Source organism: Bos mutus, chromosome 11 (genome assembly GCF_027580195.1).
Source record: "Bos mutus isolate GX-2022 chromosome 11, NWIPB_WYAK_1.1, whole genome shotgun sequence".
NCBI classification, from domain to species: domain Eukaryota; kingdom Metazoa; phylum Chordata; class Mammalia; order Artiodactyla; family Bovidae; genus Bos; species Bos mutus.
Window position 1 is genome coordinate 57387422 of NC_091627.1, and position 15458 is coordinate 57402879.

General features: G+C 48.7%; 1 protein-coding gene across 1 annotated transcript; it reads right to left on the reverse strand.

Annotated features, from left to right (window-relative positions):
- Positions 1 to 1230: 1230 nt before the first annotated feature.
- On the reverse strand, positions 1231 to 15345 carry GGCX (gamma-glutamyl carboxylase). The gene is made up of 15 exons (XM_005891674.3): positions 15213 to 15345; positions 14651 to 14821; positions 13200 to 13358; positions 12553 to 12718; positions 10131 to 10209; positions 8983 to 9089; positions 7497 to 7660; positions 6888 to 7153; positions 6610 to 6741; positions 6109 to 6260; positions 5509 to 5678; positions 5165 to 5295; positions 4521 to 4668; positions 4151 to 4346; positions 1231 to 3730 (listed from the first exon to the last, which is right to left on the reverse strand). The coding sequence occupies exons 1-15, from the start codon at positions 15253 to 15255 to the stop codon at positions 3538 to 3540; spliced, it is 2277 nt and encodes a 758-aa protein (XP_005891736.2). The 5' UTR covers positions 15256 to 15345; the 3' UTR covers positions 1231 to 3537.
- Between the last annotated feature and the right edge of the window lie 113 nt (positions 15346 to 15458).

The window sequence follows — 15458 nt, forward strand, 5'->3', positions numbered from 1 at the left end:
ATTATATAATGGATAAACTAAAGTTTAAAACCAAAACCACAATGAGGATGTGTATTCTGAATTTGTGGCAGTTATCAACCAGCTCTTGAATCATCCTTTCTTGAGCTACATGGCCCATGTTTACACCAGCAAATAAATGAAATCAAATGGTTGAAATGCTTTGCTCTTGCAAATGAGGCCCAAGCAGTGCCTGCTTATATCTGTATGCTTGGAGAGTTAAAAGTATAGAAACCAGTTTGGGGGGAAAGGCAAGGTTAAATCTTAGGGGAGTATAAGCTCTTGACCTGCTGTGAAACTTCAGAACTTCAACTTTTCATGACATTAAAAAGCTCCAAAATACCAAAAAGCTTTCAGATGGCCAAAACACTGTTGTCTCAGTTCAGTTGCTCGGTCGTGTCTGACTGCCACCCTATGAATTGCAGCATGCCAGACCTCCCTGTCCATCACCAACTCCCGGAGTTCACTCAAACTCAAGTCCATCGAGTCAGGGATGCCATCCAGCCATCTCATCCTCTGTCGTCCGCTTCTGCCCTGAATCCCTCCCAGCATCAGTCTTCCAATGAGTCAACTTCACATGAGGTGGCCAAAGTATTGGAGTTTTCAGCTTTAGCATCAGTCCTAAAGAACACCCAGGACAGATCTTTAGAATGGACTGGTTGGATCTCCTTGCAGTCCAAGGGATTCTCAAGAGTCTTCTCCAACACCACAGTTCAAAAGCATCAATTCTTCGGCGCTCAGCTTTCTTCACATTCCACCTCTCACATCCATACGTGACCACTGGAAAAACCATAGCCTTGACTAGACGGACCTTTGTTGGCAAAGTACTGTCTCTGCTTTTTGATATGCTATCTAGGTTGGTCATAACTTTCCTTCCAAGGAGTAAGCGTCTTTTAATTTCATGGCTGCAATCACCATCTGCAGTGAACCATGGTCAAATAATGACTGTGAGGATGAAGCATCTGTAGGCTGGTGAAGCAGCACCAGAGAAATAATGGCCTTGAGGTTTGGTTCAGCATTTACTAGGATGACACCTGTTGTCAAGGAGCTTGCAGACTGAGGAGAGTGACAAAGGTGGCTTGTCCTCTGCCTAGACCTGGGGTAGAGGTTGGGGATTAACAAGCCTAGGGAGGCTAGTAGGTGCAAAGGCATGAAACTGTGATGGTTACAGCTTGAGAATCAAAAGCATAAAGTGCTAATGAAAGGGAATGTGAAACATGTCACGTTTAAGTTGAAAATCATACTTTTCTACAGTTTCAAGGGGGATGACACTGCTGCTGCTGCTGTGTCGCTTCAGTCGTGTCTGACTCTGTGCGACCCCATAGATGGCAGCCCACCAGGCTCCCCCATCCCTGGGATTCTCCAGGCAAGAACACTGGAATGGGTTGCCATTTCCTCCAATGCATGCATGTCCGACTCTTAGCCACCCCATGGACTGCAGCCCACCAGGCTCCTCCATCCATGGGATTTTCCAGGCAAGAGTACTGGAGTGGGGTGCCATTGCCTTCTCTGGCGATGACACTGGTCAGGGACAAAAGACCTAAATGCTGGCCTATGGTAGGAAGCAAAGCCTTCTGGCTAAACAAACATTGATTACCAGGGTCTGAATACTGAAACCTGGAGAACCCAGATTTCCTCCAGTGAACAGCTTTTCTGAACAGTATTAGGTACCCACAACATTGTCACTTGGAAAATGAGACAGGTGGTACACTAACAGTTGGGGGAAAGTAACATCCTTGCCTGTATCAAGAAAAATACTGGAAGAGTTCCCTTCCAAAACGAACTACTTTTATTATTTTCACCAAGTAAAAAGGGTGGGGCAGCAGTTATGGGAAAGGACACAGTGCCAAGGTATATTGTGTCATTGAGGGTATCTGCAAAAGGACTGAAAACCAGTGTTTCCCACGCATGGTTCTTAGCAACGTGCCCTGTGCCGTAGCTATCTCTAACCCACAAAATGCCTTGTGTGAATCACAGGAACTTACTGCCAGGCTCCACTTGGATCAGTTGAGTGCACTTAGGCCCGACCTGCATAACTTCCTGGCAGCCCTGCTCTGATCTGTCTCTAACTGGATTCCAGTATAAAGGCTGAAAGGACAGAGGTAGGAGAGATGAGTTCAACAGGTCCAAAAAGTAAGAGGTAGAACTGACGGGCCTTGAAATCTTAAGAAATGGAAGGAAAATGGAAGAATCAAAAAACAGCTGCCATTCGGTAATAAGCAGTTGTGGATGAATGCATCTTCCGTTTATGACAGTTAAAAACTCTGGGATAGCCAGGTGGAGCTAGATAAAGTTCTAGAGCACAGGAAAGAAATCTAAGCAGCGGCATCCTTGAAAACCATGGAGCGGACATAATCAACCCAAGTGTGTATGGTGAAAAGCAGCCGCCTCGGAAAGAACCCTGAGATTGGATGGAGTGGAGCATGGGAAAAGAAGGCTGAAAACACATGCAATCCTTTATCAAAGTAACTGGGACTGCCAGCCTGCTGCCACCGGTCTCTGCCTCCACACAGGGTTCCCAATAGGGTTCCCAAACAGGGCCTGTTTTTTGTTTGTTTCTGTTGCTAATTATGCATTCTCACTTCCTAGGCCAGTGCCAGGCCTTTGAATTTTCACAGAATTTAGGATCTTCCTGAATCACATCCAAATCTTATACATCATGACTGTAAACATCCCCTGATTTCATTACATTTGGTTAAATCTCACTTTATATCACCTCGTGCTCATTGAAAACTAGAATAATGCTAAATACTAAGCTTGTTTTTTAGATGTATATCACTATTAATCATCTAAATTCTGTTATCAGTTTAACTCTCTGCTATTCTATGCTCATAACCCCTAGTGAAAAACTGGCTGTATAAATAATAGGAACAAAAAAAAGAATCAAAATTGCAGTGAAGAGAAAATTACCCTGCATCTAAAACCTGATCACCATCCTAATCACACTTTATAATCAGACAAGTTTTAAGCTATGTTATTTCAGAATTACTGTCAGTGATTCTGAAAATTTTAAGAGGCAGGGTGCAAGACCTTAAGCCAAACAGACTTGAGGTTCAGACCATCAGTCAGTCCATCTCTTATTAGGCATATGTCTTTGAGCGAATTATACTACCCCTCAGCCTCAGCTTCCCCAACCACAAAATAAGGCTTATGGCTCTTAAGGAATAAGTGTAATAACGCTGGCACAGGGCTTCACACAGTGCCTGTATAGGGCAAGCACTTAACAGCAGCTGTTATTTTCATGGAACATTAACTCTCTTTTGGCAAGGAGCAAGTCACTTTAAACCTGATTCTTACCCCTTGAAAGACATTTTCACATTGTTTTTTAACCCCACTGCCCAAGCCCCTCAACCTTGGAATTGATAAATCTTATCCTTGCTTTATTTCCTTGGTCCCTCTAATCTATCCTCTCTGAATTTATTATAGCTAGGATATGGAGGAAAAACAAAAAATCTGAAGTAGTTTTTTCACATGTCCACTGCCTATGTAATGGTCCTGTGACTGGCTGCTGCCACATTTGTACTCCACATCTGGCCTCCCTCAGAACTCTGAGTGGACAGGGTGAGAATCCGGCTCAGGAGGGTTAGGATTAGAAGAATCTGTGTTTACAGGACTCGGCTCTCCCGCTGGCTCAAAGGGTCGCAAGTTGGCATAAGTCACTTCTTGGGCCAGCTGCTCCAGGGAAGGGCGGCCAAATGCCAGATTTCGAAGTGAGATACAAGTCATGAGAAAGCTGAAAAAGATGGGAAATAGCCAGCTGTCCAAACTCCTATTTCAACACAGGCAATCCTGCCAAAGCCCTCAGAGGACACCTGGTCATCTGGCCTCTCACCCACAGATAAGAATCTCCCCCCAGACACCCCCATCCCAGCTGGAAGGGCACCCCACTCTTCACACAGTCTGACTGAGGATTCCAGGGTGGGGTAGGAATAACGCACAGGAAATAAGCTGAGTCGGAACAAGACAGTGCCCATCAGACATACCATTTACTCTCCCAATCAATCAGGGAGAGGAGCAAGGAGAGAGGAAAAAGGGAGAAGTTTAGCACTGGATTGTCCTCTCCTGGGAAAGAGTCCCTAATGTTACTCTCACCAGAGAACAGTGACCCAGCCTGCAAACATCTGATAACAAAGTACTATACAGTAAAGCTTACCTGCGGCGAAAGATAAAGAGCTTTCGCAGCAAGAAGCGGACAAGTCGCTCGTGGAAAGGGGCATTTCGCCGGCGTTCAATCTCCTGGAGCCTTTGCTGGCGTCTAAGGAAGGTCTGGACCAGTGGTGTTGGCTCAGGGCCGCCTTTGACTTCCCCTTCGAGCAGAGGTTGCAGCTCTGGAGGCAGAGGCCCTGTTTCTGTCCGGAAGAGGGCAAAAAGAGGAATCACTGAGAAAAGAGCATTCTCTCTTCTAGAACTCCTCTTTCCCCAGCTAGAAGCTTCAAATTCATTCGTTAAGTGGGCAGATCCTCGATCATGACCCCGACTTCCTATAAAGTGGGCTCTCTCAGCCCAAATCTTCAGATACTCACCACTTCCATTCTCCACCTTCTCCTTCAATTCTTGAAGATACGCCAGGTCTTGCTCGAGTGCAACCTCTGTAGTGTTGACGTAGATGTACATGTAGCAGGAAGGACTGGACGACACTGTGTACACCTTATGGTACTCACCAGCCGGCAACTGAAAAGGGGGAAGAAATGCATCTCTCATGCTCTAGCCTTTCGCTAGCCAGCCTGTGGCCTCCCTCCACTTCCCCACCTCCATCTTTTTTCTTATATATTGGAATCCAAAGGAACTGACCTCTAGAATCCTGAATGAGGCTATTTATAGCCCCCAGGGCCCTTGCTTTTTCAGCCCCACTGCATTGTTGTTATTTAGTCGCTAAGTCATGTCCAGCTCTTTCGTGACCCCATGGACTGTAGCCCACCAGGCTCCTCTGTCCATGGGATTTTCCAGGCAAGAATGCTGGAGCGGGTTGCCACTTCCTTCTCCAAGGGATCTTCCTGACCCAAGGATTGAACCTACATCTCCTGCAATTGGCAGGTGGATTCTTTATCAACTGAGCCACTAGGGAAGCCTCCCACTGTGTTACTCTTACGTTAAAGGATTTTGCATTTATACTAAATCAACTACACTCATCAAAAGTTTTCTATCATTGTTAATTCAAGCCAAATACCTGCATTTTTTCTCCCTCCTGAAGAGTCTGGTTCTTCTGTTCTGCCACCAGCTCCACGGTCACCTCCCCCTGCAGCAGCTGGATGCTAGTGTTGCCCAGGTCTTCACTCACGAAGTTCTCCAGGTGCAGCCCTGCCAGGGGCAAGAGTTCCCATCCCACCCCAAGGTGGCGTGAACTCACTCCCAGTCAGAACAGAGAAATCACACCTTCACCAGCACTTTCACCTCGGGTTTCAAAAACCAGCCTCCCACCAGGAGCAGACCCTCCCGGCTCCATCACACACTGTGTCCCTGGCCTAGGAGGCCAGAAAGGAGACAGCAAAGCCTTTGTGCTTTCTTCCATACCAGGGAAATCTGCAATGAAGACCACTTCGGTGTGGTTGTCCAGGCTGCTCTTGATCTCCTGTAGTTTAGTTCTCCAGGGAGACAGGTCCATCAGCAGTGGCTGCAGCCAAGGTGTACGCTGGAAGGGCGACCAGGCAGCCTGCACGATGTCCACACGAGGGTCAAAAATCCTTAGGGAAAGAAATCATGTTCTAAGGCCATAGCCACCTACATACTGCAATTTCCAGTTCTGTTCATCACTGTTCCCGGATAGAACAAACAGGGTTTTCCAGAAAGAAGAAACAGCCTATGTCAGCATGTTACTGCCAGTTGGGGACAGAGAAACAGAAGAGGGGAAAGAGGTTCTGGAGCACTGGGAAGAATGGGGGTTAGTGGCCGCCTGAGGAGAGTTAACAGTTTCTAAGAGAATGAGTTCCCTTTTCTTCGGGATGACGGTGCCCTCTGCTGGATGCAATCGGCTATGCCCACAACCAGGTCAACAGGGACATGCACCAGTGGACAGCCTTGCAAGCAAGACAACACTGAGGAGCACAGGCTAGTCATCTGGGCCAAAAAAAGCTGGACTTCACGTTTTCCCCCTTCTCTGCTCCCCTTGCCCACCTCTGCTGGAAGCGGTCATTGATGGAGACCCAAATATCAAAGTAGATCTGGGGCTCAGTGACATTGTACTTGGGCAGCAGGCGGCTCAGGCAAGTGGCATATTGCTTCAGCATGTCTGCATGGTCCTTCCAACGCCGGCTCTGTGTGAATACCTGCCCCAAACCCCCACATTAGTCCCACCTCGTTGTTATTGAGCTTCCAGACATGTCATGCAGTGCCGAAGGCACAAAAAGATCCCTGTCTGCTGCCAGTTTTGACAGGGAAGAAAAAAAAAATGAGAACCAAAAAACTTTATGGAAGAATTTTTTTCATCGCTGGGCTAGCGGTACTCACCTTTCTAAGTCTCATCTCAATTGAGGGACGTGAATGACACTGCCCCATTTCAACCCCCACAAAAGAAGGTTCCACCTGGCTCCAGAGAAAGGGCAAAGTGGACCCACAGAGACCAGACCCCAAAGCTCCAGGGGGCCTCTGAAGGCCAGGAAGTTAGTGGCATCTCACCCCAGGGTTGAGGTAGCCCAGTTCACCGGTGCGGCCATCACGGTAGGTGATCTTCACGTGCTGGTGGGAGCGGGAGTGCACCATCATGTCCCAAGAGTAGCCGTATAGCCCGTTGGTCCAGTTGTTGTACCCCTGAGGAGGCAGGGTGGTGGGAATCAGCTCCATGCTCCTCATGCTAATGCTGTCCTCTGCCCAGAGAGGTCCCCAGACCTGCCCGCTTCTCTCCTGAGCACTGTCCCCTCCACCACTATCCAAGCGGACCCTCAGCCCACACGCACCTGGGTGAGGAAGTGGGAATAGGGCAAGAAGAGCTGCTCCAGGAGGTAGAGCAGGGTGAAGGCAGTGCTCAGCTGGTGGCGCAGCCCTGGCTTCTGACTGCCTCTGGCCCGGCTCCTCTTATACATACAGGAAGTGCTGGGCTGAGGGGCAGTCCTGAGGGGCAGCAGCTCTTGCAGCTTTTTCGGGCAGTGAGCTACCAGCTTCCGAGGCCATTCAGGAGAGCAGAAGAGAGGGCTGCTGGCCAGCATGACGTAGGGGAACATGCCTAGAACAGCGGGGAAGAAATCAGCACTTCAGGAGTTGGGCTGGAAAACGTGGCTCATCCCCTCCACACCTCCCCTTCTCCTAGGCAGCCTCTCCCAGGTATTTCACTTATGAAGAAAGAAATTCTCAACTGGAGCCTATTACTTCCCACAGAAACAAAACATACTAGCTGAGCCCAAAAGCCCTGGGCCGCTTTCCCATCTGTTTCCATCTCTCAGAGATGACGTCCGGCTCAGCTTAGCTCCTGTTCCTGTCACCGTCTCCCCCTGCCACACGGGCTGCTGGTTCGTCCCTCCCCTGCACACCTGTGGCTTCCTGTTTCCCACCAGATTATAGGAACTGACCAATACTGAAAAGCTGGGAATTCATGCAGTGGAAGTAGGACACGAAGACGAAGCCGATGGGTCTTGAGGCATCAAAGAAGAGCAGGAAACCGGCTGAGAGGTCGAGCAGCAGTCCGCACCAGTGCACCACCAGCAGACTCGTCATCTCCTCGGACAACACAAGTCTGCAGACACCAGGGTCAAAGCTCAGGCACTAGCACACATGGAATACTCACAGTTGAGGCACCTCTGCTACCCTCTCCATGCTGCATGATCCACCCCGGCAGAAGGGTAGAGAACTCCACCCAAAGACATCCTCTGGGAGGGTTTTCCAACCCCTTTTCATTCCCACAAAATTAAGAGTGTTAGTCGCTCAGTTGTGTCCAACTCTTTACGACCCTAGGGACTACAGCCCACCAGGCTACTCTGTCCATGGGATTTTCCAACCCAGGTATTGAACCTGGGTCTCCTGCATTGCAGGCTGGTGGTTCTTTACCATCTGAGCCACCAGGGAATCTCACATACTTCAGGTGTCCAATTTCTTTCAACATGCCCTAAGTAATAAGCAAGGGCAGAGCTCCCAGAGCAAAATTTGACTGAGCAGTGTGTGTGTTGTGCAAGGCAGGTTCTTCCTGGAGGTATACCAGAAGAGAAACTTTAAAAGGGGAACGCTGGGCTGATATAATGATGTCAAACTTCCGGAACTGGGAAGTGTCAGGGCAGAGGGAAGAGTACAAAGTAAGACAAGAAGGGAGTTCCCTGTTGGTCCAGTGGTTAAGAATCCGCCTGCCAATGCAGGGGACACGGGTTCGATCCCTGGTCTGGGAAGATTCCACAGCCATGGAGGAACTAAGCCCACTCGCTGCAACTACTGAGCCCACACACCTGGAACCCATGCTCTGCAACTAGAGCAGCCACAGTAATGAGAAGCCCACACACCACAGCTAGACAGTAGCCCCTACTTGCCACAACTAGAGAAAGTCTATAGCAACAAAGACCCAGCGCAGTCAAAAGTAACATTAAAAAAAGGAAGGCCAAAGGAAGAAGAGATGGGAGGAAAAGAGAAGTCAGAGAGAAGCAGCTCTGCTTTGGGAAGAGTTATTAACAATGGTTTTGTTTGGGAAGGGGAGCTGACTGTCCATATCTTGGCATGCCAGTTGAGGAATCTGGGCAAGAGGCTGGGGCAGCCACCCAAGGACAGAGGCCCCATCACAGCAACTGCTGGGGCACTGACTCACTCTCCAAGTCACCTAGTGCTGGCACTTCCCTTTCCTTTATTTCTTTTCCCTTCATTCCGGCCCATGCTGTAAGTCTCCCAGGGGCAGCTAAGCCTAGATCTTTTGACATCATCAACTCTGCCTTCTGCTGAAGAGGGAGATGAGTGGACAGAGTGAAGCATGCAGCAAATTTAGGCAAAGTGGGAGCAGCAGCTAGGACCGTAGACCTGAAGGAGGTGAGCCCCCCAACCCTGCACCTGGCCGCTCTAGGCCTCTGCCCTGCCGCTCACTTGAAAGGGCTGAAGAGCCAGTGCCGTGACAGGTATTCCATAGAGTAGCCTTCCACCCAGTCTGCGTCCAGCTTCTTTATGCCCGCAATGAAGTACACGATGAAGATCTGCAAACACAATATGCAAAACGAATATTCACACAAAGTCAGAGCCTCATCCTCCACAGACAGTCACAAATCAGTTCTGACCTCAGTCCAGGGCCTGAGAGACGAGATCTACTCATTCATCTCAGACGTTCACTCACCTAACATCCTACAGATATCAGGCACAGTATTAGGCAAAGTCAGGACGGAAAAGTCGGGCTTCCCTGGTGGCTCAGATAGTAAAGAATCTGATTACAATGCAGGAGACCTGGGTTCCATCTCTGAATTGGGAAGATCCCCTGGAGAAAGGAATGGCAACCCACTCCAGTATTCTTGCCTGGAGAATTCCATGGACAGAGGAGCCTGGCGAACCACAGTCCATGTGGCTGCAAAGAGTCAGACAGGACTGAGCAACTAACACTTTCACTTTACTTTCACTTTTGAAGGCAAGTCATGAAGCACAGAGGTTACTCTTTCTTCATGAGGATTCTAATCTAGTGGGAATAAAGCTCTTTCTTTGTATGACAAGGTGAGAGATCCCAGAGATTAGGAAGTAGCTTAGATTAGAAAACAGGGAGAAGCCAGGCCAGCTTTCCAGCAAAAAGGGAAAAAGGGATGTCCCTGGTGGTCCAGTAGATGAGAATCTACCTACCAATGCAAGGGACATGGCTTCAAATCCTGATGTAGGAAGATCCTACATGTTGAGGGGCAACTAAGCCCATGCACCACACAACTAGTGAGCCCACACTTTAGAGCCCACAAAGCTCTCTTGCCTAGAGCCCATGCTCTGCAATCAGAGAAGCCACCACAATGAGAAACTGGGGCACAGCACTCAAGAGTAGCCCTTGCTCTCCACAACTAAAGAGAGACTCGTATGCAGCAACGAATACCCAGCATAGCCAAAAATAAAATAAATAAATAAAAAATTTTTTAAATAGTTGAGTTTCAAAAAGGAGGAAGGAGGAGGAGAAGATTCAGGGAGGCCAAGCAGAGTGAAGTCTGGCAGTGGGCGGCCATGCTGCCAACGGCTGTGAAGAACACCCCCTCTCTCCTGCAATCTGGTACCTGGCCACGCAACACAGCATAGTTCCAAAGGGGCACGTGGGCGTTCCGCTTCCGGGCTCTCAGCAGGCCATCCACAGACCTGCAGTTGAGAGGGAGAACGGTAGGGGACGGGTTCTTAGTCCAGTCCCATTTCTACCTTGCTTTTTAAATGTAATCATCTCTCTATTCCAGGATATCTCTGTAGTGATCTCTCTATTCTAGGACGTCTCCCACATCTTCTCAGTTCTCTCTGAGGCCCTTTCGAATTATTTGAGCACCTTGTAACGATCATTTCAAGTCATAACAGAAACTACTAGTCGTAACTACTAGTGAGTTATAACAACAACAAAATATTCAGTGTTTAACATCTGTTAGTTAGCAAATTAGTCTCCTCATAAACCAGGAAAAAGACTACAACGCTAGCTCCAGAAGAAAGGGGCTGTAGACCCTCCATTCCCCACCCCATGGCCACAGGGCAGCTGGCAGTAAGACTAGTATATACTGACCTCGTGTTACCTGCATGAGGGGAGGTGTACTTCCCCCTGCTCCACCTGCCACCCCATCCACTGCATGGGACAAGGGCATAAAGAATCACTGCTGCTGCTGCTAAGTCATTTCAGTCGTGTCCGACTCTGTGCGACCCCATAGATGGCAGCCCACCAGGATCCCCGTCCCTGGGATTCTCCAGTCAAGAACACTGGAGTGGGTTGCCATTTCCTTCTCCAATGCATGAAAGTGAAAAGTGAAAGTGAAGTCTCTCAGTCATGTCCGACTCTTAGCGACCCCATGGACTGCAGCCTACCAGGCTCCTCCATCCATGGGATTTTCCAAGCAAGAGTACTGGAGTGGGGTGCCACTGCCTTCTCCGAAAGAATCACTGATATGCAAAAAAAAAAAAAGATTACAGTGCTAAAATAGGACTAAATTTGAAAAACAAGGAATTTCAGGGAATGTTTACAAAGCTGGTGTATGAAAATATACATAGTGCATTTAAAGCAAAGTTTCAGTTTTCAAGACAAACTGACATTTCACAGACCTGGATGCTAGGATCTAGCTGAGAATGGACAAAACCAGGCTACTAAGATTAGATGTATTCTGGGGAGGCAGAAGCAAAGCAGGTTTTCAAGAAGACACAGAATGAGCAGAGAAGCCAGGAAAGGGGCAGGTTATTATACTTGTGCTCAGGAGCACTGGAGTCTGCCACTAGGGAGACCTGGAGTCTCATTTATGCCTCTTAACTGCTCAGTGACCTTAGACAAATCCTTTATTTCTGTAAGCCTTAATTTCTTCATTTATAAAATGGGAACTCCATGTTATAACCACGGGGTTATAACATGGAAAAAGCAAAAATGTTTAGCATAGTGCTTGGCATGTGGAAAGCCTTTAGTGAATGATCAGTCGGTATTTTTTCAAATTGTGCAAAAATTACAAAAATGAGATTTTCTGGGGTATTCTGTCAAAGAGTGTTAGTCACTCAGTCATGTCCAACTCTTTGTGACCCCATGGACTGTAGCCCATCAGGGCTTCTCTGTCTATGGAATTCTCCAGGCAAGAATACCAGCCATTCCCTTTTCCAGGGGATCTTCCTAATCCAGGGATCAAACCTGGGTCTCCTGCATTGCAGGAGGGTTCTTTACCATCTGAGCCTCCAAGAAAGCCCAACTACTTCTCAATTCTTTATGATGAGAGCTGGCCACTCTGAATGAATGTAAAGGTTTACAAAAAGGGGATATCTGCATAGGTGTACTGACGATTGACATGTGATTAATGACTGATAAATCACTAACAAATCCAGTGTTTGAGGTTTTCTTTCCACGCCCATGTTACTGACAGCTCATACTTGCTTTTCACTTAGTAATAGAAGGATTCCTTAAAGATCATCAGTTCTGCAACCCTGTCTCCAAATCCCTTTTCCACCTCCCCTGAAAGATGGTCACATAAGCCAGAGGTGGGGGAGGGTTACCTCCTCCAGGGACAGCACTGCTGAGCAGCCCTGGTGGGCCCTCTCCTTCTGACATGCCTCTGCCCCACATCAGTGTCTACTCTTGGCTCTAATTCTGTCCCTCACAGAGAAAGTCTGCTCCCTCTTCCACATGACCACCCTCGAAGTATTTGAAAATAGCTATGTCTGGCTTTAGTCTTCTCTTCTTCTAAGAGGATTACAGGAAGTGGACAGATCAAGGCACCTGGGGAGATAGGGAAAGAGTGAAGGGGTGGGAATGGAGCCACTCTGCTTGTGGTCACCCTCAGAACTCCCACCTCGCTGACCGTCACCCCTCCGGAATCCATCCAAGTCACCTTTGCTTGTTTACAAGTTATGTTTACTCTGCAAAGCACGGTTGAAGATATGCTTGCTGGGACAAGTGCTAGGACCTTACTGGGCCCTACCTCTGGTGACCATCCTGACACAGCCAACCCCTCCCTCGTTCCCCCAGACTCATACCAGTAGTGGTGTGCATCCACAAATGTCAGCTGAAAGGCCAACAAGCCATACAGATAGGAGTGGTTGTTCCACGACGTCTTGTCCAAGAGAAACACATACCAGTATGGCAGCAGGAATAACACACAGCTTATCCGGTAGCACAGGCCCAGCATCATGCCCAGTGCCCCTGGGATTGGTAGGGGAGAAGATTAAAAGGTCAAAGGGTCACCACAGGCCCAGCTCCCCTGGGACAGCCTATGGGTGGGGTTAAGAAAATCATCAGACATTTTACAGTCAGATAAAAATAAATTTCAACTAAATGTTATTTCAATATTTTAAAAAGAGTTAAGGGGTCACAGCTCAGATGACACACAGGATATTATAATATCCTGCTTATAATTTCAGCAGGATGAAATTATAAGTTATAGAATAAGTGAAATAAGAAAACCTAGAGAATTCCCTGGCTGTCCAGCGGTTAGGACTTAGTGTTTTCAATGCCAAGGGCCTAAGTTCGATCCCCAGTCAGGGAACTAAGATCTCGCAAACCATGTGGCACAGCCAAAAATAAAAATGAAACCCAAGACCCTGGTCATTCACCAGCATGCTTCGGATTTCTGTGTATTAAGTAGGCCAGTCAATACGCCCGTCTCTCCTGCAGTTTCTCTCACCCAGAAACATGATGGTGTAGATCAGATACATCCAGTCAAGTGGCAGTGGCTGCAAGGCGTCCAGTAAGGGGAAGCGACACACCTCCAGGCCATCCAGGTATCTTCGGTCTAGGGAGCTGAGACCACGCTCCTGGGGTATGTCCAGCACCATCATCAGCCCTGAGAAGGCAGAGAGAGAAGGTGCCGATAGGCCTCAGCAAAGGCAACCATGGAACATACTGGAATACAGTCAGGCACACCCAGCTCCAGAAATAATTCATTCAACAATAATCATGCTTCCTAAGTCGCTTCAGTCGTGTCTGACTCTTTTTAATCCCACGGACTGGAGCCCTGTCCATGGGATTCTCCAGCCAAGAATACTGGAGTGGGTTGCCATTTCCTCCTCCAGGGGATCTCCTGACCCGGGGTTCGAACCCGCATCTCCTGCATTGACAGGCAGGTTCTTTACCACTCGTGCCACCTGAGAATTGGTTGAGTGCCTACTCTGTGCTAGGCATTGTGCCAGTTGTGGGATGTCAGCCACTGCACCTCCCTGAGCCAATTCCCCATTTGTGAGAAGGGGCTCATAATATTTTGCAGGGTCTCAGAGAAGATTAAATGAAAGAAGCATACAAAGTGCTATCGAAGCTATTCAGGTTTTGATAGTCATGTTTGTAAAGGTCTGTCCTATTGGCTACACAAAGTGCTCTGGGGTGATGCGCCCTCAACCTCTTTTACTTCCTGGCACAGCAGTATCTGGCCAGCACACTAGGGTAAACAGAAGGGCTACTCAGGTCAGGAAGCCAGCTCCAAATTAAGGTAGGATTTCTCAACCCCAGGACAATTCAGTTTGGCCTGGTTAATTATTTGCTGGAGGTTTACCCTGTGGTTCATAGGTCATTCAGCAGCATCCCTGATTTCTGTGTAGATGCCAGTAACCACTTCTTCCCCTTCCCCCACACCTAGTTGTGACAAATACAAACGTCTAGAGACATTGCCAAATGTACCCTGGAGAGTAAAAGCGTCTCCAGTTGAGAACCACTGGGTTAGGTAGATTAATATCTCGGCATGTCTGTAACCCATTCCAAACATACATGCTGTGGCCTATGAGTTAGAAAGGTCTGGATTAGGGAGTCACAGCCTAAATGGCTGCTTTGTCACCCCTGCCATTTCTCTGAAGTCTAGTCCTTAGCGTAGTTACTGGAAAACTTCATTCCACAAATAAAATGGGTTCCTGTTCCCCTGTCTCTGTATTTCCTGTAGCCTTGGATCAAAGCACTTCTGATCTCCAAGCCCTAATCAGAGGAGACAAAACTGGGTTACAAAGAGTTCTTCCAGGATATTAGTCACTTCAGCTTTTAGAAAAAGGAAGGTTAGTCCACTAAACAAGAAAGTATCCAAGAAATGGACAAGGAACCATTGTCATTCTCTCACCCCCAACCATGCTGGCACCTCCCAGACACTGGACTTACCGAAGAGAAAACGGAAGACTGCCAGGCCTGCAGGATCCGTGGGTCTATTCAGCAGGGTCACCAGCCTCTCCCAGCTGGACACATCTGTCCACTCAAAACCCAACAGTTTCCCCATTCGGCTGCCCTGACGGGGCCCTGAAGTCTGTGCAGCCTTGTCTTTCTTTACTTTGTCTGCAACCAATAAATGGAGAGAGTTGCACGTGCACGTATGGGAATGGAGATGTTTTAAAACAGACTCCTTCTCAAATCAGAGAAATCTCCGTCTAGGGCTTCTGCCTACCTGGGTTCACCCACTGATCTCTGACTGCTCGAAACATCCCTGCAGTGCAGCCCCTCCTCCAGGATCCCCCAGTGCCCCAGAACCTTTCTCAGACTGCAGCCCCCTAATCGCAAAGCGTCCTGAATGTCATCAACCCACCCCAAAACAGAAGACTGCAAACTCTCTCTACAAAGCCCTTCCCAACCGAGGCTCCCTTCCCCAGGTTCCGCAGGGCATCCCTGCCCTACCCCTCTGAAAGTTGCGCCCCTCTCTATGCGCCACAAGGCGGGGCTCTGAGCCTACCTGAGCCCCGCGGGGCCCGCGCGGGCCGAGCGGAGACCGCCATGGCCTCTGCGAGGTAGATATGCCACAGCAACAACCTCCGAGCCCGGGGGCGTCGCAAGGGGCGGCTCCCCTAAGCCCCGCCTCCCCGACACATCAGCACGCACGAGGCCGGCCGGAAAGCGCCAGGACTGTCGTGAAGGGCCCTAGTCGGCCGCGCTGGACTCCCTGCTTGGCGGTAGAGGGCGGAACGAGGGGTCTGGGGGC